Genomic DNA, 23,246 nt, shown 5'->3' on the forward strand with positions numbered 1-23,246 from the left:
CAAGCTCAGCATCCTGTCCATCTTCTAGAAATAGCCCGTGTACAGTTTTCCTTGAATTCCTGAGCTCTAAGTATCCTCTTTCATCCTCCCAGTTTCACACATGGCAAATTTAGATTCCAGCAATGATTCTGCAAAGAGATATGGGGTCAGCTGGTTCAAAGAAGGCCCTTTACTGACAATGTACCACTTCCAATTCATGTGTTAAGAGCAGTCCAATTAGCACTGATAAACGAAATGCTAATGATGAAACCTGTGGAGACCAGAATGTTTTTCTGATTCTACCTGAGGCTACCCTGGGCCATACTGTGAGCACCTGTTCTTCAGTCCTCTGCTCTGAGTGCATACCCTGCACTCCTGGGACAGCTCAGTCCCTGCAGCATGCCTGAGCCAGGCATCAGGGGAGAAGCAGAAGAAAATACAATTATGCATCAGGGCGGAATTTGCTGGCTGCAGAGATTAACTGAATCAGATGAGAGCGGAATAAAATTGGGGTTGAACTAGCCCAGTGCATGAAAATGGTCTTCAAAAATTGGCATTTCAGCTGGCCTCAGTGTCCTTTCCTCATGCCTTTCTGCACAGCAGCTGCAGAATTCTGGCTAGACAAACCCTGAAGAACAGAGGGTAGAAACAGGGAAACTTCACATCCCCTGAAAATATCATGAGGCAGCTGAGTGAAGAGCCTGATATCTATGTTGAGTTTCCAGACTGGCCCTTTCTGGAGATTGGTCTCTGTCCAATCTGGAAGTTTTTGTTATGAGTCAGACACCTCCAAGTTTATGGGGTGCTCACAATTTTGCTGTTTTATTGTCATGGTATCTTCAGGGAACGGTTCTCCAAATCTTAGTATTTTAAGGCTCTGTGGTCTTCAGACTGTCTTCCATCACCTGAAATCCACAGTACATGCAATATAAACTGACAGCTCTTGATGAGCCATCATTATATCTTGGCTGGATACCCAGCCTAGTGAATCATGAAGCTGCCAAATCTTTTTGTTATGAACAATCTCTCAAACTTCACGGGGAATAATGAAGAAGACAGAGCTAAAATCCCTGTTTAGAAATGAGAAAATACCTAAAGTTCCACATCTGCCTGAAGCAAGTCTTGTGAAGTACAGGAGCCAATTGGAAGTACAGATTAAAAGATCAGATTCCAGTTGTGATTTCTTTTTTCTTTTTTTCATGTTTCTTTTTTTGTTTTCTCTGAGGACAGGGGAAGGTGTAGTGGGATCTCTCCTGATGCATGGCAGCTGCCCCACCGACATGCAGAGCTGCCTCACTGCAGAAGGGGCAGAACTTTTCTCACAAGACCACAGGGATGTAATTTCCACTCTACTTGAAGTCCAGGAATTAAATGTCTGCGATTCAGTGTCAGAGATAGTCTGGTGAGGAAATAACTGAGATTTGGACAAGTTCCAGGAGAGGCACGTATCCTAACCCAAGTGACTTTCAAATGGGAGCTCCACAGCAAACTTCCCTGTGCTCTTTGGCACTTTCCACACTGAACATCTATCTCTACTGCCACTATCCTCCAGAGCAGGAAAAGGGCAGGCAGGAGTGGAACGGACTATCCCGCATAGCAGGAAAGCCTCACTAATATTGATTTGCTGGGATGTGTGATGGAATGGTATCAGCACAGCTGCAGGGGAGCCATCCTTGATCTAGCAGACCTTGTTGTGAATGGGAGGTGTTAAATCTGGTAGAACATGAGTGACCCCACACAGAGCCACTGAGGTCTCTGCTCCACACCTCCCAGGTGCAAGAAATAAAAAAATAATCTAACAAACCAACCCACAAACAAAACACAAAAACTAGCAGGGTTCTTTATATTTCAGGCTGGACAACAAGCAGTAGTAAATACCATGATGTCTTAATTAGAAAGCAGGAAATATGTCGATCTTCTGCTACTCCAGGTTCATACAAACTGAATCTAGTTTAGCTCCATGATGCATAAAATGTCAATACTCCTTTCTAGTTGGATTGGCCCCAGAGGCAGAACTATTCATTCTGTCTGGCACTGCATCTTATTTAATGGACCCTGGTGGATGGTACTGCCTTGTACAAGCCATTCACAAGTCAGACAGCCCACCTGCGGACAAAGAGGAGCTGACTATAGCTCTGTAGTCTGCTGGCTTTTAAAGACTTAGCTTCTGTGCACAGGGCTCTGTACTGAAGGGCTGACTTTTCTCTAGCATACAGATTGTCCATGTGGTGGAAGCATTATCTTAATCCACCACTTTTGTTCTTGAAGTTTCAAGGCCTAGGACCTAAAAAATAGGGTTCCTGTGGGATACTGGGAGCACGTTGTAACCCTCGAGACATGTTTGAGGATTACTGTACTATACATGTAATGAATTAGCATCATTTCAGCCGCATAGTATATGCAGCATGCTGTATGGATATATTTCAGTTCAGAGCACACAGTATTTTGTATTCCAGATCTGAATTGTGCCAGTGGTCATCTCAGAGGCTTGGTCTGGATTCTGCCCCAGCTGCTCTGGCATTGTTCAGTGTTCAGCAATATACATAATGTCATATACAAAATGTCACAGGAAATTTCAATTTTAAAGGGAACAACCGGGAAGGGAGGCAAAAAAATGCCTCTAATTCTCCCCCACACAAAAGGAGCATACAACAAACAAACATCTTAAAGCAGCAAAGTCATTTCATGGGAATTCCCGCTTCATGGGAAGATAAGGCAACTGAACAAACCTTCCTCTGTCAACACGCTGTAAGTTACTTGCCACACATATGCATGTATCCACTTTCAGGAAAATCCTTGTCCCATTCATGTAAATAGGAAAGACCCAGGCCCCAACCATGGAAATGTGTGCTACCACACTTGTTCTCACACAGACCGGTGCAGCTCTTCCTTCACACAGGCATCCTTGCAGGCAGAACCTCCATTCCTTACCTGCAGCCAGAGGAAACTGAGAAACAAGCAGCCAAGCAGCAAACCACAACCAAACACAATCAGACCGAATCACACGCAATCAGACTGAAACAAAATGTGTAACTTCTGAAAATAGTCATAGATTGTTTCCCTTCTCTCTTCATATGTTTCAAATTCATGTCTTCTTTTTGCAAATTCAGAGAAATGACTATCTGATTGATGTTCAAGAAGTGTAAGGCTTGTTTTCATTTAACACTCATGCTATTTATTTTTTATAGCTCTTGATTTTTAAAAAAATGTGATATTTGTTCAAACACCTCTTTTTGACAAGAAACTAATATATTTGTGTGCACATATATGTCTACACATAAATACACATGCATTCACAACCGCATATATATGCACATACAGCTATATAATCTTTTGCAATTTTGCATATTTATCATTTGCATATGAAGAAAAATATTTTAAAACTACGACTAGTCACTTTCACATGGTTAATACTGGAGATTACTTCAACTGTACTAAGTAACAGTCACTTACTTTAATGTTATTTACATTAATTCTAAACTTACTACATCATGTCTACTCCACTAACAGCCAATAACTGATCTGAATAACACTATGTAATGTGAAATTGTGGGGAACAACATAAACAACTTATTTTATACTACGGTGAAGCAAAGAAACCTTGTAATCAAAAGTGAATTTTGTAAATTAAAACAGTTCTGATCTAAAATAATTTGTTTCCCAATTAAATACTTTGTTCTTTGGCTGGTGTTTATTAATAGCATTTTCAAGTAACATGTACTGTAGGAAAATCATACTGATTCACTGCATTATGGACATAGAAAAAAAAAACACAAAACGCATAGAACATGCAAGTATTTAGGCAATTAATTCTGCCAATTCTTCCGTGTAATATATAATTTCTTACAAAGAATTTATTGTTGTTTTTTCTTATCTGGTTATCTTACATTTAGGTAATAGAAGCTAAAGTAATATTTTGACTTTACATCAATATTTCTATGGCTATCGAGCTTTTTTTCTCCTATAAGATGATATTTCCATAGAGTTCTATTCGGCAGCTCTATTTTGCTTCAAAATACTGGAGGATGCTTAAATACCGAATAAATGTGCTCTCTCAAAAAACTATATGTGATTTCGTCTACTTTTACACATTTTAAAAAAATACTGAATTTAATACCCCTGTCTTCCTATTGCCTAAATAAATCCCTCTCTCTGTAGCACCAATTGTATTTAACAAATGGTAGCAAGAGCTGTCGAGCACTAAATTCGGCATTTTCAAAAGCCACGAACAAAGAATAGCTCCTGAGCAATCCTTTTTAAATTCCCGAATTCAATGCATGAGTGCGACCACTTTTCATTTAAGAGCAACTCTACCGAAAATACAGAGTTGCTTAAAAATGATGTCCTCCATCAAGTTTTCATTGACATTTCCTACGACTGGTTCCTGTCTGATCACAGAATGAAGACATGAAGAGGCTTCACACACTGGTGCCGGACTTCAATCCTACGGAAACCTTTTCATGGCAGGATTTGCAAACGTAAAGCCCAATGTGACATTTCCAAGTGACAACAACAGCAGTTCCTAACTTACTGACCCACTCAGAAAATTCTGCAGAGGAGCGCGGATCTCGTTATACCCGATACAAATACAGAATAGCGACGCGATGTATTGCCAAGAAACTTCACCAATTCCTCCAAACCCCGAGTACCGATCGGCCGCGATCGCCCTGGCCACCTATGGGAGCCGGGCGAACGAGCGCAGCAGCAAAAAGGGCAAGGGATGCTCGAGGGGATGCTCGCCGAGAGGAACCCCTCGGTGCACCTGAGGAGGGACTGCAGCACGGCGGCTCCATCACCCCCGGCCCCATCTCCCCGTCTCCATCACCCCCAACCCACCACGCCCGGCCCCCGCAGCGGCTCTCTCGGGGCTCCCCCCCCACGCCCTCTCCGCTCCCCGGGGAACCCCTCCGGAGGTCTCGGACCCCCGGGGCCGCCCTCCCCGCCCCGTCCCCGCACTCCGCCGCCCTTACCGCTGCGGGAGGGCTCTGCCCGGCCGGGAGGGACGGCTCGGAGCCCCCCGCTCCGCCGGGCGCTGCCCTCGCTCTGCCGGCGGCAGCGCGGCCGGCCCCGATCCGCCCCCCCTGCGCCCCCCGCACGGCGGCTTCCTCCTCCTCCTCCTCCCCCTCCGCCGCTCCCCGCCCAGGATAACGCCCACCGCGGCGCCCCGACCCCCCCCTTAACCCCCCTCGCCCCCCGAAAGCCTCCCCCAGGGACCCTCGACGGCTCCCGAGGGGCGCGGAGCCCGCCCGAGGCAGAGGCGGTCGCGGGAGCGGCCGCGAAGTGCAGCGGTGGGGGGGAGCTCGGGAGGTGGTGGGGATTCCCCCTTGTAGCGGTACTTTAAAAAGATGAATTTCTTTTAAAGTTGGAGGGGAATGGAAATATCTTCCAAAGCCTTCCTCGGCGGCCACTGACACCGCTTTGGGTTTATTATCGTGGTGTACGGGGAGCTGCAGGTATGGGTAAGGATGGCTAGAAATGGAAATCCCTGCTTCATAGAAAGCACTCGCAGGCTACAAAATTAGGAATTTCTTTGAGGTATGAAACGATTCATGGCACAGCTGGTATGTAAAATATAACCATCAAACGTCTTGTCATAAGCAAATATTTCCTAAATCCGGACTAAGCAACATCGCTTTTGAAAGATGTCGTTCCCTATAAATGCCTTTAACGCCTGGCAGAAGATTTTTATGAGCATGTTGACAAAGGGAATAGCCCGGGTTATTTGATTAGTGTCCATGTAATCTGAATATTGGCTTGTATCGGAAAAAGAAACGTCAAGACTTTAATGCTTTTGAAAGGGCGGATTTTCGCTACAATTAGGGAGTAATCTCACACCGATAACGGGGCGAGGCACCTCCAGGCTCCGTGCGCCTTATAACGGGGCCGGGGCCGGCACGGAGCCGGGGCCGCGCATCCCCCGGGGCCGAGCACGGGCAGCGCCGAGCCCCCCGCCGGGACCTGGGTGCTGCCGGCCCCGTCGCCCCCCCGGGCCGGGCCAGGAAGGCATCCCGGCACACCGGGACGGGCAGTTCCCACTGCGCTTCGTGCCGCAAGCGCTCACGCAAATAGCTACAGAAGGACTGAGAAGGGGGCGAACAGACGTGGCGAGACTCGCTCCCGTTTCGGGCCCGGTGCCTGTCCAGCCGAATTCGTCCCGGGCCGTCCCCAGGCCGCCCCGGTGAGGACGCCAGGCTGGGAAGCCCGGCGGTGGCTCTGCGGGGACGGCCGCAAGCCACCCGCAGCGCCCGCGCTTGCGGGACGGGCAGGGACGGCCGGGGGCTAGCGCGGCCCCCAGCATCAGTCGCGATCATCAGCGGGCAGCGCCAATCGCGGCGTTATCACGACCTGCCCGGGGCACGGCGCCGGCACACGGGGCCGGGGGTGTGGAGCGGCTGCGGGAAGGCGCAGGCTGCCGACGCTAGTGGGCACCGTCGAGGCGGAGCGGGAGGACGGGGGATTCCTGCTGCCCAGCAGCCGCTTGCTCATTTTTTGTGAATGTCACCAGGGAGGATGTGGGTTTCTTGGATTTCTCCATGATCTAAGTAATCGCTGGGTCTGAGCTGGCCGGCGCACAAAAAAACTTTTCAAGTGGTTAGCTCGAGCGATGCGCTCGTCTTCGAGCCGCGCAGGGTTTTAACCGGGCGAGCGGCTGAAAACCGGGGGGCTGCCACGGGGCAGGGGCTCGGGGCGGCGGGGGCGAGCCGCGTCCACGCGTGTCCGTGTCGGGCGTGGAGGAAAGGGACCGATGGGTGCGTGGGGACACGGCCCGGGATAGAGCCCCTTGGGGCTGCAGGGGGCACCCCGCGGCCCTTCCAGCCGTGCCGGGGGCCGTGCGCCCCCTCGGTGCCGGCTTTGTCGCCGGGAGGAGGTGTCACTTTTTGCTCGTGGCTCCTGAAAAGCGGCCGGAGCCCCCCCGTGACCGCTCGGCTCCCCAGGAGAAGCGGCCCCCAGCGAAGCGATGGGTGTTTGGGGGGCAGCGTGCCAGCACCCCACGGGGGATGGATCGCCTCGCCCTTGAATCTTGCTCGAAAGCCTCCCACCAAGAAAGAGAGAAACGTCTAGTCCCAAGCCCGTCATGCAAAATGACTCCGCTTGCATCCCTCCCCGTGGCTCTTTTCATTATTAGGAGCTGCAGCGGCTGTGGGGGAGGGAGGAGCGGCTCGCAGCCAACAGTTATGCAAAATTTGGAGGCAGCATCTAGATAAGCTGGGGCAGCTCTTCGGGGCAGCGCTTTGTGCCTTGCGGGTGGCAGGCGGGTGGGATTCTGCTGCCGTGCAGCCCCCATCGACAGATTTTCATTTCAGCGCTACTCATTGCCTGCTGGACGCAGTGAGAGCAAACTCGATTTTCTACCACAGCAACGAAGCAATTTGCCGTGACATACGACAGGCGTGAAAACGCCGTCCTTTCGCCCCTCCCCAGGCAAGAAACTTTGCAATTACCCTCGTCCCCTGCAACTCAATTTCGCACATGTGCCCGCACCACGTCCTCCCCCCCCTCGCCCCCGCTTTCTCCCAGGTTTTTGCAATGATACCCATCGCCCCCACGGCGACCTGGTCCCCCTCTTCCCCTGGAGCAGCCCGGGAGGGGACACGAGGGGACACGATAGGACGGGACGGGACGGGACGGGACGGGAGGCTCTCCCCTCCCTCCCTCCCTCCCTTCTCCCGGTCCCCCCGCTCGCAGCAGCCTTTCCCCGCTCGGCATCCCGGAACAGGAAAGTCCCGGTTCAGCTTTCCCCCATAAGATCCTGTCTCCCCCCGCCGCTCCCCTCCCTCTGCCCCTTCCTGCCGCCGGCCCTTGCGCACGGAGCCGCTCCGCGCCCTGCGGGACCGGGGCTGAGCCGCTGGGGGCAGGCGCCGGGGCATGGGCACGGGGCTCTGGGGACCCTCCGGCCGGGCTCAGCCCCCAGCCCTGAGCCAGCTCTGAGCCAGCGGGCAGGGCTGTTCGGAGCCCGCGGGGCTGAGCTGAGATCTTGAAGTTAGTGGTGGTGAGGTTGTTTTTTGTGGTTTTTATTTTTTTTTTCTTTTTATTTTTTTTTCTCCTCCCTTGGCGCTTCCGAAGAGACTGTAAGGTCGGCAGCCAGAGGGAGACTGGGGGAGGAGGAAGAATTAAGGAAGGGAAAAGATGGCGAGTTGCAGGAGCGGCGTGGAGAAAGCGGCGTTTTTGTGCTGCTTCTTGCTGGCGAGCGGGAGCCTGACCTCCTGCGCCCGGCCCGAGGAGGAGGAAGAGCAAGAAGAGCAGCGCTCCTGTCACGGTGCCTTTGATCTCTACTTCATTCTGGACAAGTAAGTGACAGTCGCGTTTAAAAACGTTTATTCAGTGCCTCCTTGCATCAGCAGGGATGTCGTTTTCCCCTCCCCCGGTCTCTTTGGGTGCCATCCCCCCCGTCTCCCCTGGTGCCGAGCACGATGTGCGGGGCAGGGGGCTTAGTTTTGCACCCCCCAGCTTGTGCAGTTCTCAAGTGCAGCATTTAGGGGAGCCCTGCGCTTTATCGTGGGCTAGTCGCACATGCGAACCCAGGAGATCAGGTCACCTTCAGGTTGCATGGTGTGTGAGCTGTGGGTGTTGGGTTCGAGGGGACGGTGGTCAGTGCCCCCAGCACTTCTGGAGTCTGGTGCCAGGGCTTTGGCGAAGTGCTGAAATGCCACCTGGGGCATTAAGCCATGCCAGAGCAGTCTGTGCAGAGCTACCTAAAGTTAAGGTTCAAGCGCTTGTATGTAATGATTGCCTTTTTCACATGCTTGTGGTATAGTTTCATAAAACTTGGTTCTGATCAGTTTCTTAGAATTGCCTAAACCTATGTCTGAGTTACGTCTATTAAAATATGTTGGCAAACACTTTTCTTTAATATCACGCTATTCTAATTTAGATGTGGCCTGAGGGTTTGGTTAAGCTCACATTCATAGACACGTTACGGCAAGAACCAGTGAAGTCAGTGGTAAATTAGTGCACCCACAGGTGGTTCTCAGAAGGGCCAAATTTCTGTTTTTCTTGGTGCACTGCTTTGGCTTGACAACCGAGGGTTACACTCCAGGAGTAAATTGTTGGTCTTCTGCATACAGTGAGTGCGATGGTCATCTTATCCAGTACGTCCTGGGTTATGTGACAGGACGTGACACGGTACTATGAAAAATGAAGCCTTTTATTTGTGATTCTTGCTCATAAGCCAGGTACTAAGTCTGCATTGTGCTGTTTCCTGGCTGGGAGAACTGTTCAGTCCATCAGGTCTTCTGCACAGCCGGCGTGAGGCAAAAAGCCGCTATCGCTCAGGAGCCAGCAAGTCCCAATGTTCCAGAAGAAGAGAAAAGCATCATTAGTAAAGATTCTGCTTTTAGAGCAAAATGGTTTGAAAACTACCAGAAATGGCCTGCCTTTCTAAAAGATGTGCTAACACACTGTCTGGTGGTTTTGGTGATTTTTTTTTTATATTATTATTTCACTGAACTTGTTCCTGAAGGCGCCTTCCTGCCTAGAAGGAGCTCTGTGAGGGGCTAGAATTAGCACTGGAATTCATGCTTGTCATAGTTCCAAGGTGCACCTGGTACTGTTGTTCTGTCCACTTCCTCTACTGAGGTTCCAGTAACAGTAAATGTTGATGATCACGATATGGGTTCTCTCTGTGGCATGGTATATCTTCTTCCTTGTGATTTCCCTGTCTAAAATATCATCGTGTACCCCTAGCAATCAGCACACTGAATTACTATGCTACTTCTCTTCTGTAGATCAGAAAGCGCTTTCCTGGGGTGGCAGCTGTTCTCAGTCAAATTGTATTTGGGGAAATCAAGGCAGAGAACAAAGCAACTTGCTCAGAGTTAGGTACGTCAAGCAGTAGAACGCTGGCTGTGCAATTAAGATCCTCTTCAGTGTTGTGGACACAAAATCATGTTTCCTTTAGTAGGCTATGGGTCTTGCATCTTGGCCCAGGGGCTGTCTGCTCTGTACATTACTCCACTGCAGACCAGACCTGATCATGGTGTAAAAGTCATGCATTTAGGTTCCAGTGGGAAAACTCTCTTTGACTTTAGTTGCAAACCGTGTCTTTATAACCTTCAAGAGGCTGAAAGAAGTGTTGGGTAAAAAGTTGCAGTAGAAGTTATTCAAGCCCCTGGGTGCTCAAACAGAATCCATTTAGAATCCATTTCTAATCCATTCCCACTCCTACAGGCCAGTGGCAATGCAGTTGCAAAGTTGCTTCTGGCCTTGATGAGGTTGCGTTACAATCCACGTGGGTAATATTAGAGTGGCAGATCTCAGGAGCCATAGGTCCCATGCTGTTTTCCTGCTGTAACACAATGCGTATGGTACTTAGAGGCAGCGTACGTGCTGGCTGCTGGTGTTTAGTCCCAGATATATCCTGTGACATCTGGCACAACATGAGCACTTGTTGGGGCAGCGGGTGGATAGACTCCAGATCTTGGGACAGTTCTTTAGAAAGGAGCTAGAGATTAGTGCTGAGAAGGGTCAGGGTATTCCTGGTAGGGAGAAGGCAGGAAGCCAGTTATAAGCAGGTGGTCAAATCTGGAGATGTGGCGGATGCGTTTTACAGTTGGATCCGTGCTAATACATATCCAGGAAGAATCCTGGCTCTAATTTCTGACGGGAGAATCCACAGAAGAAAAACATTGGTATACTGGTAGGTATCCCCACATCTCCGGGGCATTGCACGACTTTGTTGGTGCCTTGCCATTATGGAGCTAGCTGCATTAAGTCTTAATTAGATGTGTAACAATGGGATTGAAGCACTGACTCTGTGAAAACTCCAGGCTTTAATCCCGTGACCCTGTAGCACACTCTTGAGCTGAATGACAGATCCTGTCTGTGAAGTCAGCCTGGGTGAACCAAAATCACTTTAAATCTGCTTTGCTTCCCCATAGAAAGATGTAATCTCTCATCTGTAGGAGGCAAACTGGAAGAAGACGACAAACCTTTCTCCTTATGCATGTAAGCACTGTGTGTTACTGCAATGACTTTATTGGGTCATGACTTTCTTTTTGTTCTGCCAGGCAAAGTCTGTGAGGAATCTAATCCTGCAGGCAACAATCATCAGAGGGAAAAGATCATCTGCTTGTGAAGTTATCGGTATAATATATATGGTGCCAATTAGAAAGAGAAACTCACTGAATTCTTACAGCTTTTCTCTTCCTGAAGTTGACTGTAGCCCTTAAAATTAACTTTACAGGATAGACAAGATCAGAGCAGTGGAACTAAGCCTTGGATGTCCAAGAAACTGGCATGGTGAAAGGGAAAAGCAGCATGTGTGGAAGGGAGACCGGCTACCGTCCTCCTTAGGGTTGTCTGACTGTGTCAGAGCCTCAGTAGGTTTGCCTTGTCTCTAGGAATACTTAAATGAGCAGATCTCTTGAAGCTATGAGAACTGGACGCTTGCTGGCTACGGAAGCGGCTGCCTAGAGTCTGCAAACTTGTGCTGTCTGTATGTCATACTCTGAGTTATGCAAGCTTGAGCTTATCTGTATGTGTAGTGGAAGGCTTCAAAGTATTATACTGAAGCAGCAGAGATTTTTCTGTTTGCAGCCAAGCGAAGCCCTGTGCATGAGTTAAAGCAATATACCATGCTGTTGGTATACCCATTTCTCCTGTGGCATATGGTAAGATCGTCACAGGTGATAACAAAGACCTCGTTCATCTTTAAACAAGCAGAGCTATTAAGTTAAAACAAGTAAATAGGTAGCTGAGCACTCTTCACTTGCTTTGGTTGCTTCACTTGCTTTGGTTGTCAAAGTGCTTGAAGGACTTCTTTCAGTCCCATCCCGAACTGCTGAGGACATGTCCTCTTAGGTATTTAGCTGCTTGACTATTCCGGTCTTGTATTGACATCCTTGTGCTTGAGTGTGTAAATACTTCCCCTTCATCCCCGCCTTGCTGTTAACATCCAGCAGTTGTTTGTAATCATATTGCAACGCACTTGCACAGCAAAAAGGATGACTGACCTCTAGTGTTTTCTAATTATAACCGTGCCTGGTGGCATCATTACGATTAGTGCAACAAATATAAGTCCTGATTTTAAAAGGATTTCCAACTCTGCCATAAATATTTGCTCCTGGCAATTCTTAATATGACAGATCTGAGCTGCTGTATTTAATAAATACAAAGAAAGGTTTTTGGTTATTTTTTGACTGTAGGTCAGGATGGAAAATGGGGGGAGGGGGAAGAGGGAGAGCAAGCAAGAATGTGAGATTCTCAAAAGTATTTTTTTCCTGCTGGGATGTTTGCTAAAATTGTTTGGATTTTGAGGGGAAAAATGAGCTGTGCTTCCTTGAGAAAATGTTTCCTTTTTCCACAGCACAGACCATGGACGTGCAAATGTCTGAAGGCCCTGGCTGGCTTTCTTTTAGAGCAGCGATTGTTTTTTTGGGGGCTGGACTAACTACCCTTTCTCATCTTCCCCCTGAACTTGTGGATAGTCCCTTTTCACAGTACTCCTGTCTCTTGGGTCCCCAACAGTCTTGCTTTTCACATCAGTTTTGCTGCTTCTCCTGTGCTTATAGCAGCAACTTTGCTAAACACATCAGCACAGTGTAGCCAGTTGAGCCTTCTCCCTTGTAATCCGTTTTGCAGATACCTTCCTTTACCCTTGCTAAGACACTCTCCAGAGGTCAGCATCACTGGGTAGGGAACTGGTGCAGGAGAGCACAATCTCTGCTGATTAGATGGGAAATTAACTTCCATGTCTCCTCTTTTTTTTTTTTCTTGGTAATTCCCCCTGGGCGCTTCACCTTGAAAAAACAGTTGTTCTGTGGAAGTTTGCTGGGTGGGAAATGAGCTGATACTTCCTCAAATTTTAGCCAAGCCAGAAAGCCATCAGAACAAAAGGCATTTCAGTAGCTGCTATTCTGGACCAGGTTTTTAATCACTTTAAGGCAAGTATAGTGCATTGATGATCTCCAGATTATTCCCCCCTCCCCCCATATGCCTTATTTAAAGCAAACAAAAGAGTCCAGTAAACACGTTTTGCTCCTATCCTCCCAAGAATGCACAATTTCCTTGCCAATTTTTTGAATGAATTTAGCACTCATGAAAATCATGAATTACAAGCACTGGTGAGAGCAAGTAGTTTTGGCTTTATGCTCTCACTGCAGCCCTCTGCCTTCCTCCTTGCATTCACACGGTCCCAGTCCCCCAGTGTTGGGGCAGAGCTGGCCCTGGGAGTTCCTGCAGCTCTTCTCTGTGGTGTCTTGGTGTCTTGTACCGATGCAGTTCTGTGCATGGGTGCTACACAGGGCATGAGGAGTGGAGGCATGTGGCTAACAATGTTGTGGTCAGAAATTGGAGTGCTGGCAGAGATAGGTGCCTGAACATGTGTTCTGTCACCTCACTTCATTGCTTTTGAAAAATCTCATATTTCACTTCTAACTTTAAACGCTGCCGCTCACTTTTGGTGAGCAAGGATATCTGCCTGTTGGAGTCAGAAGTTCGTTGTAAGATTTGAGACCAGATGCAGGTAAACTGCATATCAAGATTGAGAGGACTCACTGTCAGAGTAGAAGTATCAGTTTTGTTCCTTAGACTTCATTGACTGCCGTATATATTTAAAAATGGTTGTCTAGTGTCTGTATCTTTTCCTTTTCTGTCTGACTTCTTTTCCCCTTTATAATGTAAACTCATCATCTACATGACACCTCTCATAGTCTCCAACTGCCTGTAAGCAATATTCTTTATTGTTTTCAAAACATAGTCTGTTGGTATTTTGCCTTTGTATCTTCCTTTGTTGTGGTTATGTTGCAGCCAGTGTTGGGATTTCCTTACAACCAGGTATAATTGTATGGAATGTTCCAAAGGAAACTTTTATTCAGCTTCAGACATACCTATGTTATTGGAACCAGGCTTTATTTGTTTGCATTTTGTCTCATATTATTCTGCCAGATTTGCCTTTTGGAAGGGAAGAATTCCCTTCCCCCTGCACCAAGAAAAAATTCTTTGTTAAACCCAAGACAACGCTAATGGATAGCAGTTATTTGACATAAAATGTGTACAGTTAACAGGAAGAAAAAGGCATGGCAGCTTGTCATTTGCAGTCTATTTAGGCATGTAACTACATCTGATTTATCTGGGGCTTGAGCCAAGGAAGTAAACCGTAAGATTCCCCCTGACCTAGGGTTTCAGTTTGCTTGTGCTCGGTGATTGAGAATTTCATTACTTTTGTAATGAAGCTTGCAGGCCAAATGCTGGCATGCAATGCAGTCTGAGTTGTTACAAGGTGTAGTAACACCAAACCTTTTCATCTCAAACAGGGAGACAATGAAGTGACTCCTGTGAGTTCTTGACAGCGCCAGAGCCTTGCTTCCCTGCTCCCAGTTACTGCTTGCACCTTGTTACGAGTGCTCCGGCCTGACTGGGACTGAGGGCTCTGCTTCGCTCCCTGTGTTGTGTTCAACAGGACTGGCATGCTGAGAGCAGGTCCTCCAGGTTTGGTGCTGCTCAGAGCAGCGCTGGAGCTTTCCTGGGAGGTCTGAAGTGGTTGGATGCAGTCCGAGAGAGCCTTCGAATTCTACCTTGCAGTGTGCTCCTCAGGTGGCTGGGTGTGTCACGAGCTGTAACGCAGGGGGACAGGATTTGTAGATTAGACAGCAGGAGCAACGGGTGGTGTTTTTGAGGGATGATTTATGTAAGTCAGTGATGTTGCTGCAAATCTTGTCAGTAGTTTTATAGGAGAAAAGCCATCTGTAAATTAATGCTTTTGGTCATAAAAAACCTTTTGGATTCAAATACTTTAGAGTCCTGTGTTTGGTGCACTGACCTAGGACTATGAAATCTGTTTCCTAGCCGCTTCTCCATATCTTTCTCCTCCCCTCTCCTGTCTTGTCTATTAATATTGTAAGTACTTTGCAGCGAGGGCTGCTTTGGAGTGGCCATTTCTGCCAGTGTTTCTAATTGCCTTTGGAGCAGATAATATAAACTAGTTCTTCCTAGCCTGGATGAATCACCCGCTGAAGGTCCCTTCCATGCTTGCAAGAAGCATTGTTTGAGAGAGGAGGGCCCTTGTCACTTTGAATGCTCTGCTGGCTCCCAAGAAGAGAGGCGAGGGATGGATGAACATGCGCATGCATGTCTGAAGCCACAACAAACTAGATGCCCCAGGGTTTGCTTTTATTGCAGAGCCATTATTAGCCATGTGCAAGAATTCTCTTGCTGTCTGCAATGTGGTTGTGGCCACAAAGAGCTCTCTCCAAATAACAACAAACTGCCTTATTTCTGAGCAAAGGGCTGTATGCAAGGCCACCATTAGCTCAAGGGGATACTTATAGGGACCAGCAAACTTGATAGCTGTTTTATTCTCCTGACACCACACTCAAACTGAACCCAGAATCAGTAATAACAGGTTTATGGTTTTGTTGTTTTTTTATTTTTTTTTCCCTCTGGGATCTCTGAAATAGCTGCCATCAGTTAATTAGTAAGAGACAGGCAAATGTTGGGGGTGTGTGAAATGTAGGACAAGGGGCAGCTCCTCATTTTCAAGGGGTTTCCCTCTCCTGTTTGAGGCTTTGAGTCCTGCTGCCTGCTCTGTGTGTGTGTGTGGTAATATAAACGTGGGCAGTTCGGGTAGTGCCTGGGTATTAACTCTCACTGCAGAGCTGCAGGTCTGAGGTGTATTGCGGCAGAGTGGGCTCCTGGCAGAGAGTTTAGCTCTAACCATGGATCACTTATGTCCTGGGACAGACACCTCAGATGTGACCCGGAAGTAGCAGGGCAGAGTGTGACGGCCTGGGTGTCAGGTTGTGCTGCTCGGCTTCTCTGCCTCCAGCTTCTACCACCTCTGGGGCCTGCTAGGACAGAAGGGGCTGACTCCAGCCCAGCTCGTGCTGTGCCATCAGCAAGGGCCAGACACAACTCTGACACCACTCATTGTGTTTTTCACACTGGTGCAGAGCTCTGCTAAGTTGCAAGGAGTCACTCCAAAGTAAGCAGGAGCAGAATCGAGGCCTGCGATCACATCACTTCCTTCCGCCCCCAGAAATACTTACCGGCCTCCTCTTTTCCCCTCCCATCCAGCAGTAGCAATGTGAAATTCAGGAAAACGGCAGCAGGAGCAGCAGCTGCTCCTCAACGCGGGCCATGAGGCAGGGAGTGCATTCTTTCCTATGTTGTGGTTTGCTGACTCCTCTCTTTGTCTCGTTTGTAATGGGAAGCGAGCTTGGGCACTGGGGAGCGAGCTCCCAGCAAACAGCTCCTGTGGGTTTTCAGCTCTGGTTGGGCCCAATTCTGATCCCAGTTCCTTAGGTATGGACCTGGGGGAATTCTGCTGGATTTGCTCCAGACTCGGCCCAGCGAGCTGGCAGCAGAAGCAGCCCCTAACATGTCCTCTGCAGCATTCTGGCTCTCTGCAGCAGCTGTCTGTTGCTCTGTGTTTGCCTTCACCATGAGAATCGTGTAACCTCTGAGGACTGAGGCCTTGTCTTCCTGCCCGGCTCTGGAGGGCGCGTGAGCCGCCTGTAAGCGGTGGCTCATTGCCCACAGAGGTCTCTGACTGGATGCTCTGCAGGGTGTATAGGGCTCCCTGGCTGCGTCGCTGCCACGTGGCTTCCCCAAGCTGCTGGTGAGGGTGGCCGAGCATGTGTCTTGCACCCGGTGTGCTTTCTGCACCGGGCGGAGCCATATTTGTCTGGTGCTTTCCTTGTTATTCAGAAGTCTTCGGTGCTCCCCTGAAATCTTACAGGAGTGGCCAACCAGGCCAGGCAATGAATCTGTTTGTGGTTGGTTACTGATGATGGCAGTTTGGGACAACGTGCCAGCTTTGTCTGAGGCTCCTATTAGCACCAGTAAGCTGGTTAACAGGAATTACTTTTTTTCTCAGTTATCATAGGACTAAAAGAAATGACAAAGACACCAAAACTACTGTAAAAGTCAGGCTGTGAAGATGTCCAGGAATAATCTGTGGTGCAGAGAGTATGAAAGACCTAATGCTTACTCTAGGCTCAGGAATGGTGGAGTTGAAAATGAGTGTGTCTTTCAAGCATTGACAATTGTCAGAAACAAGCTAAGAGTATGCTTGGAGGGGTTTAAGTCACAGCCTCCCACTTGCCATGGAGAAGCAAAGCAAAAGCTTCCTAGTTCCATCCAGCCACGCAGCACAGCATGTTAGTTTGTGCTGCCAGCAAAAGGGATTTTGTGGTGTTAAAGCTAAGATGCAGAAAGCAGTGAAATGTCTCAGTATTTTCCATAGTGCTGGGCTGCTTCTGTTTGTCAGTATTGGGAGTACCATTTGACAGTATTGGGCAGCTTAGTATATAGCTTAGCAAAGCTATATACAGTAAAATTGCATTTTATAGTTGGAAATTTTCATTATTCTGTCATTAAAGTGGCCAATTTAGAGAGGAATTTGAGGGGCAAGGAGGGGAAATCATGTCCTTTTGTAAGCCAGGCCACCTCTGGTTCTTGAGGGCTTTGACATTACCAGCATTGGTTGTGTTTGAGCATTGCTGTCAACAGGACAACACCCGGGTCTGGAGGAGTGTGATGGAGGAAGTAGTTAAGTGCTGACCACTTCCCTGGCCCTCTTCATATAAGATCTGGAAACAGTAAAACTTTCTTGTTAGGGCTTCTGTCTGGCTTTGACACTTCCCAGCTGACAGACAAGATATAAGCCATGTGTGGGTGCAGAATTCCTGCCAGTGGAGGAGGAGACCCCCTGCTGCCCTGAAGTGCCTCTGCTCAGCAGGGTTGTAGCTCTGTGACAGTATGCTTCCTGCGAGGACTAGTGCTTGACAGGCATCCTTAGTTTTTCAGGGGTGGGTACGTATAGATTTTTTACAGCCACTTCTTGTTACTCTTAACACCACTCACGCTTTCCAAGACGGGGTATTTTGTTATATTTAAGGTTATCAGAGTGCATAGGAAGTGCATAGTATTAAGGTTATCTGTGCATTTGTACTGTAAGTGTGTGTGTTTTTCCACCATTAATGATTTACGACTTTCTTAAATTTTCAGTGTCTGTTGTTTTATCAAACTGTTCTTTGCCTAAAAATCAGGTATGTGAGAGGAGAAAGAAAGAAAAAAAAATGAAAAAGCAATTCAGAGTTCTAAGAAGGTACTGGAAATGATAATTTGTTGCCATTATGAAGAGAATTAGTTGCTACTTTCTTTTTTGGATTGCATCATTACCTCTGCAGCTGGCAGTAGAAATTTGATACCTCATCCAAAATAGTTCGGTGTTTTCTGAGTAGGAAACTGGCGTTGTGTATAAAGAAATAACCCTGCTGGAAACTGCAAGAATGGAACTGAAATGGGATAACAAGCTCAGAGAGAAACTGAAAAGTGTCATTTCTGGGTGAGGTAGGGGGGAGAACTTAAAAATAAAAGTTGGGAGCTCTAAATGCATAGATCTTGATACCTTGAACCTTGCTTAGGCTCAAGGTAAATCTGAGTTCAGCCAACTTAGAGGCTTAGTCTGGGACTTTCAGAGGAATCCTAGAGAATTATAGGCGTTGGACTGCCTCAGATCCCTTTTGAAAAAGCACTCCTTAATCCATGCCTATGTGAATTATGTACATTTTTATGATAAGAAAATAGCTTGTTTGCTAGTAATGCCATCACCTTTCCTTGGCACTGTTCATAAATATGTGAATGTGGCTCATCCATTGACTGACACATAAATTGGAGACTGAGCAGTCCTTGGTTTGATCCATTTCTGGTGCTTTGTTGCCCTCCCTTGCTGTCTGGCAATTTAATTTCTTCATTCTTAGATAACCAGTTTGTTCTGTGAATGAGTCACCAGTTCTCCAGAAAAGTAGCATCAAAGCACACAGGCAGGCTTATTCAAGTTTAAATACTTCAGTGGTCCCTTTATGGTCCTTATCCCTTTCTTTGCTCTTCTTCAGCCCACCAGCACTGCTGCAAGGCACGCAGTGCCATATTGCACTACACGCATGGACTTCTCTTTGCTGATCCGTACCTGGTGTATAGGGGTAGACATAGGATTGCTTTGAAATCCCATAGCAGAACTGCAATTTGTTTCCCTTTTCTAATACATTTACACAGAAAAATGTCTAATGGCAGTTAGGGGAAACCAAAGGCAAAAATTCGTTTCTTACTTCTTCAGTAGTTACATTTCAGAAGTATTTTAGTTCTTGGATCTAAGCCTCTGTGATCCTTCAGGACATGCTGCTGCATTATTCATCTCTCTGCTTGTGCCCAAGACACTTGATGCAGGCATTCACCTTGCAAGCCAAGTGAATGAGCCATTCATTCATAAACACCACAGTCCTAGGGAGGGCTTTTCACACCATTGACTTCTCATGTTTTGTAGCCTTTCAAGTGGCTTGGGAGTGTATGCCATAGATCCATAAAGTGCAAATCAGCTGCACTGTAGATTTGTTGCATGCAGGGCTCTGAGTCCCACAAGACTGCTGGGGTCCCTGAGAATGTAAGACCAAACTTAGAAAAGCCAGGGAGTGTGAGTAATGCAGTTTATGGATCAGGAATGGGAGCAAAAACCCCCAAGTTTGTGCATATAACTTATTGCCCAAGTTTTCACAGGAAGTCTGTAACAGGCAGAGATCGACTCTCCAGAACGCTAGTGCTGTGTGTTAGCTATTAGTACTGCCTTTCCCCCTCTGAATTACTTCAAAAGCTTTTTCTTTTGAAACAAACAGTAATTCATGGAAACATTCTCCCACGCGTTCTGGGAGGGTCAAAGACCAGTCCGGACTTTCTGTGTGGCTGCAAGAGCAGAGCTGTGCTCTAGGAAAGTAAATAGTCTGTTAGCAGATGATTTAGCAATGTCAAATATTTTCTTCTAGTTCAATTCATTTTATAAATATTTTATGTAACAAATAGAAAAAAATATATATATTTCTACTTGTGTTTAGGTCAGTGGGTTTTGTAATAATTGTTCTGTTACCACTTCCAGCACAACTGCTGTAGAAGCCTCACCAGAGCTAGCTGCCTCATCTCCATAGACTTCTGTCCAGGTTGTGTCCCTAGCCACCTCCAGAGTATCCCAGTCTTAAAATTCAGAGTGATACAAGGAATTTCACTGTGAAATATGATGAAGGTAATCTATTATGTTTTGTATACAGATCTGGAAGCGTCAGAAATCATTGGACAGAGATTTACTCTTTTGTGGAAAGCCTGGCTGAGAAGTTCATAAGGTAAAGCTTTCTTAGATGGTATTTTAAAATTGATTATGTATATGTACACATACACGTGTTCATGCATTATTTCTCATTCACTCCTTATGAAATGAAAATCTGCTGAAGTAATGTGTATGAGACGTGGATCTGGCTTGTTCTTCTGTTTCAGTCCAATGCTGCGCATGTCTTTCATCGTTTTTTCTTCACGAGGCACTACAATCATGAAATTAACAGAAAACAGGCAAGTACTTCCCAGTTTTCATCCAGAAACTCCCTCCACCCCTCCTCTCAAGCCACTCTTAATGAGTGGCCCCAAAACCAGGACGCAGAGCTCTGTGTCAGTCCTCAGTGTGGCATCAACTCGGGTACCTGCTTGATGCCAGCAGCCGTTGTACTGATGGTGCTGGAGTGTTTTCTGCCAGGCTGTCACATCCCTGCCTTCGGACAACACCTGTGCTAGAGGTGCTTTGCCACTGTGCAGCCAGACCACAGCCTTTTTAGGAGAGACTTAGGTCAGGCAAATTTTTGTTGCCACCTTCACAATCAAGTCCTCAGGCCTCTGTTGTCTATCTAGAAGACAGAGGTCAAACTTCTTTACTTTTCACAGGGGAGATTTGCTATTTTCAAATAGGAAAATAGCGTTGAATGTGGTATTAAAATGTTCCTTGTTCTAAACCGTTGTTCACTGTTGGATCTCCAAGTGTGCTTTTTCAGCTCATTTTATATTTCAGAAGTGTAAAAGTGTGCTTTATGCCCAATGGATATCCCTAATCCCAACCCCTGATTTTTACCTTAATCCCACATACTCCTGTTTCCCCTGTATTTGTGGCTGTGAATCTTTAAGTAATCAGGAAAACTAGTATTAATTTCCCTGAGTGATCCTCTTAGTTTCCAGGTGTTCCTTTGTGAAGTAGGAAGCTATGCACCAGGAGTGATGGTGTCCAAATCACTCTTGTACCAGGAAACAGCCTGAGGAGGTTTGAGCCTCTGGTATGGGACAGGAAATTCCCATTCCCATCCTATTTTCATGTTTTCTGGCCTCTGTCTTTATAATGGAAAAGTCTTAATCCCAACTGTCCTGATGATTGATTGAATAATGAGCTTTTAGTCATCCTATTTTCATGACAGGGCCATAAGCTTTTAAATTCTCATTCCATCTGCAGTTTGTCAGTGTTCAATATCTGGCATTTGCTCTAATTCAGTCTTTTCCTGGCTGACAATATAGCAGAATGAGGGAGCAGTGTCAGCATTTCACCCTTAAAAATGTATTAACCCTAGCATTGTATCATATGCCTGGTTTTGTGCTTCCGTGGGTGCTCAGCTCATGTCAAAACTTTTTTAATCTCGGTTTTACCAGTGCTTTAGCTGGTGTGTATGTACTTTGTGCTATGTATTGACAGGATGTGTGATCTAGCTGTGTTACAGGAATATCTCATGGGTGGGGAAAAGGGGGAAGGGAAAACTACCTCTTAATAAAATTATTTTTTTAATCCAAAGGGAAGCCATAAGACGAGGACTTGAAATTCTTCAGTATGAAGTGCCTGGAGGAGACACCTTCATGCATGAAGGATTTAAAAGGGTACACACCACAGCACCTCCTTCCTTTGATTTATATGTACAAACTTTGATTTCCTTTCTTCTTCTGCACTTAAGAGCTACTAATGTTCTAAAATTTGTTACAGGCAAATGAGCAGATTTACCATGAAACCTATGGAGGTAGGCATTGCTTATCAATTGTTACATATCTGCATGGAAAAGACAGGGGTGATGGTGTTCTTTGTGTGACCTGCAGTAAACCCGCTGAAAGAAGTGTTGGAGAAGGGACTGGTGTTACACAATCGTTGCATTCCATTTTGACTACAGCCCTACTTTCAGATGCATGATTCATGGTTTATTAAGACCAGAGGAGACCATTATAATCCCAGATCTGACCCAGTGCAGAATACAGACCAGAGCATTGCAGCCGGAGCTGCCTGTACTGCATCTAGGGGACAGGAACACCTTCATCTCCCTTCCCTGCTCTGTCCTGACGAACTCAGCCCTGTCTGCTTCATTCCCCCAGATTCTCCTTCTTGTTAGCATAGGTATGAGTGTGATCAGCTGGAGATTTTTTCTATCAGTGTGAAAACGTTAGGATCAGAACCTGAGTTAGTTATGCGATTTTTTGCTAAATTTGGAGAGGGAAATGTATTTGTGCTTTTTTCTGGGGGGGGGGGGTGGGGGAAGGGCCTAGGAAGTTGAACTGAGCACTTTATGCCTAGTTTGCACCCTGAAATTAGCTTTTTTTTCCGTTTGTGGATAGATGGCCTCTTTGGAAGATCCATCAATGTCAATGCCTTTTAATAAAATTGGGTGTGCATGTGGAGTCTTCAGCAGCAACTCTTTTGTATGGCTTCTCACATGCTTCTACCAGGCAAATCAAGAGTTTTGATGAGCTCGAGAGAACTATTTTACTTCTTCCTAATAGAGAGTAGTTGTTTAGTTCCTAGCTAAGTTGATTAGGAAAGAAAAAGGAGTAGATGACATCTGGATTCATAAAATAAAGTATTGGGAAAGAAACAAATTCAGAAGAAAACAAAGTTCAGATTCTTTATGGCCTTTTTCAAGCATCCTCAGCAGAAAAAAATGATGAATATGGGAATCCAAGCTTTTTTCCCCTCCGAAGTTGCAGGTCACTTTTAAGGTTTTATGTCTGTGTTGACATGACATGGGAAGGACTGCATGGCATAAGAAACCTGTCAAAGCTAATCAGTCTTTAGTTTCAGACAGTATGGGGAAAGACACTTGAAACTGTACCAGATTATTCTGATAAAATAATAAATACTTCCCTGAAAGTAATGTGTGCATGCATTAGTGAGAACTATTGAAGCAGAATGGTGTGTTGAACCATAGTTTGCTTATTATTTGGGATTAAATTTTTAATATCTTGCATTTTTCTAGGTCATATTGTATTCTATACCACATTACTTTTATAGCTGTCCAAAGTCTGTGCATTTTTTTCATATAAGCTTATCTGGGACATGAAATGGCTTAGCACAAGACATGAATTTTCTCCAGTGGACCTGGTCTTGCATTTTTTTACTCTCAGAAATCCTATGAACTTCACTAACACCTTTTGTTGCATGAGAGGTATAGAACTGAACCCCCCTATGGAAGCACCTTTTCATGCTGTGTTCA

The 23,246-nt window shown here is 46.6% G+C and overlaps 1 protein-coding gene across 1 annotated transcript in view; it reads left to right on the plus strand.

Annotated features, from left to right (window-relative positions):
* Positions 1-7,679: 7,679 nt before the first annotated feature.
* Positions 7,680-23,246, plus strand: part of ANTXRL (ANTXR like) — a 55,656-nt gene continuing 40,089 nt past the window's right edge. Inside the window, exons 1-5 of the mRNA XM_013199378.3 lie at positions 7,680-8,267; positions 20,016-20,087; positions 20,239-20,310; positions 21,567-21,648; positions 21,752-21,785. Of these exons, the coding sequence (XP_013054832.1) occupies positions 8,107-8,267; positions 20,016-20,087; positions 20,239-20,310; positions 21,567-21,648; positions 21,752-21,785 (421 nt within the window). The 5' untranslated portion in view covers positions 7,680-8,106. The remainder of the gene's footprint in view (positions 8,268-20,015; positions 20,088-20,238; positions 20,311-21,566; positions 21,649-21,751; positions 21,786-23,246) is intronic.

This window comes from Anser cygnoides, chromosome 7, assembly GCF_040182565.1.
Source record: "Anser cygnoides isolate HZ-2024a breed goose chromosome 7, Taihu_goose_T2T_genome, whole genome shotgun sequence".
NCBI classification, from domain to species: Eukaryota; Metazoa; Chordata; class Aves; order Anseriformes; family Anatidae; genus Anser; species Anser cygnoides.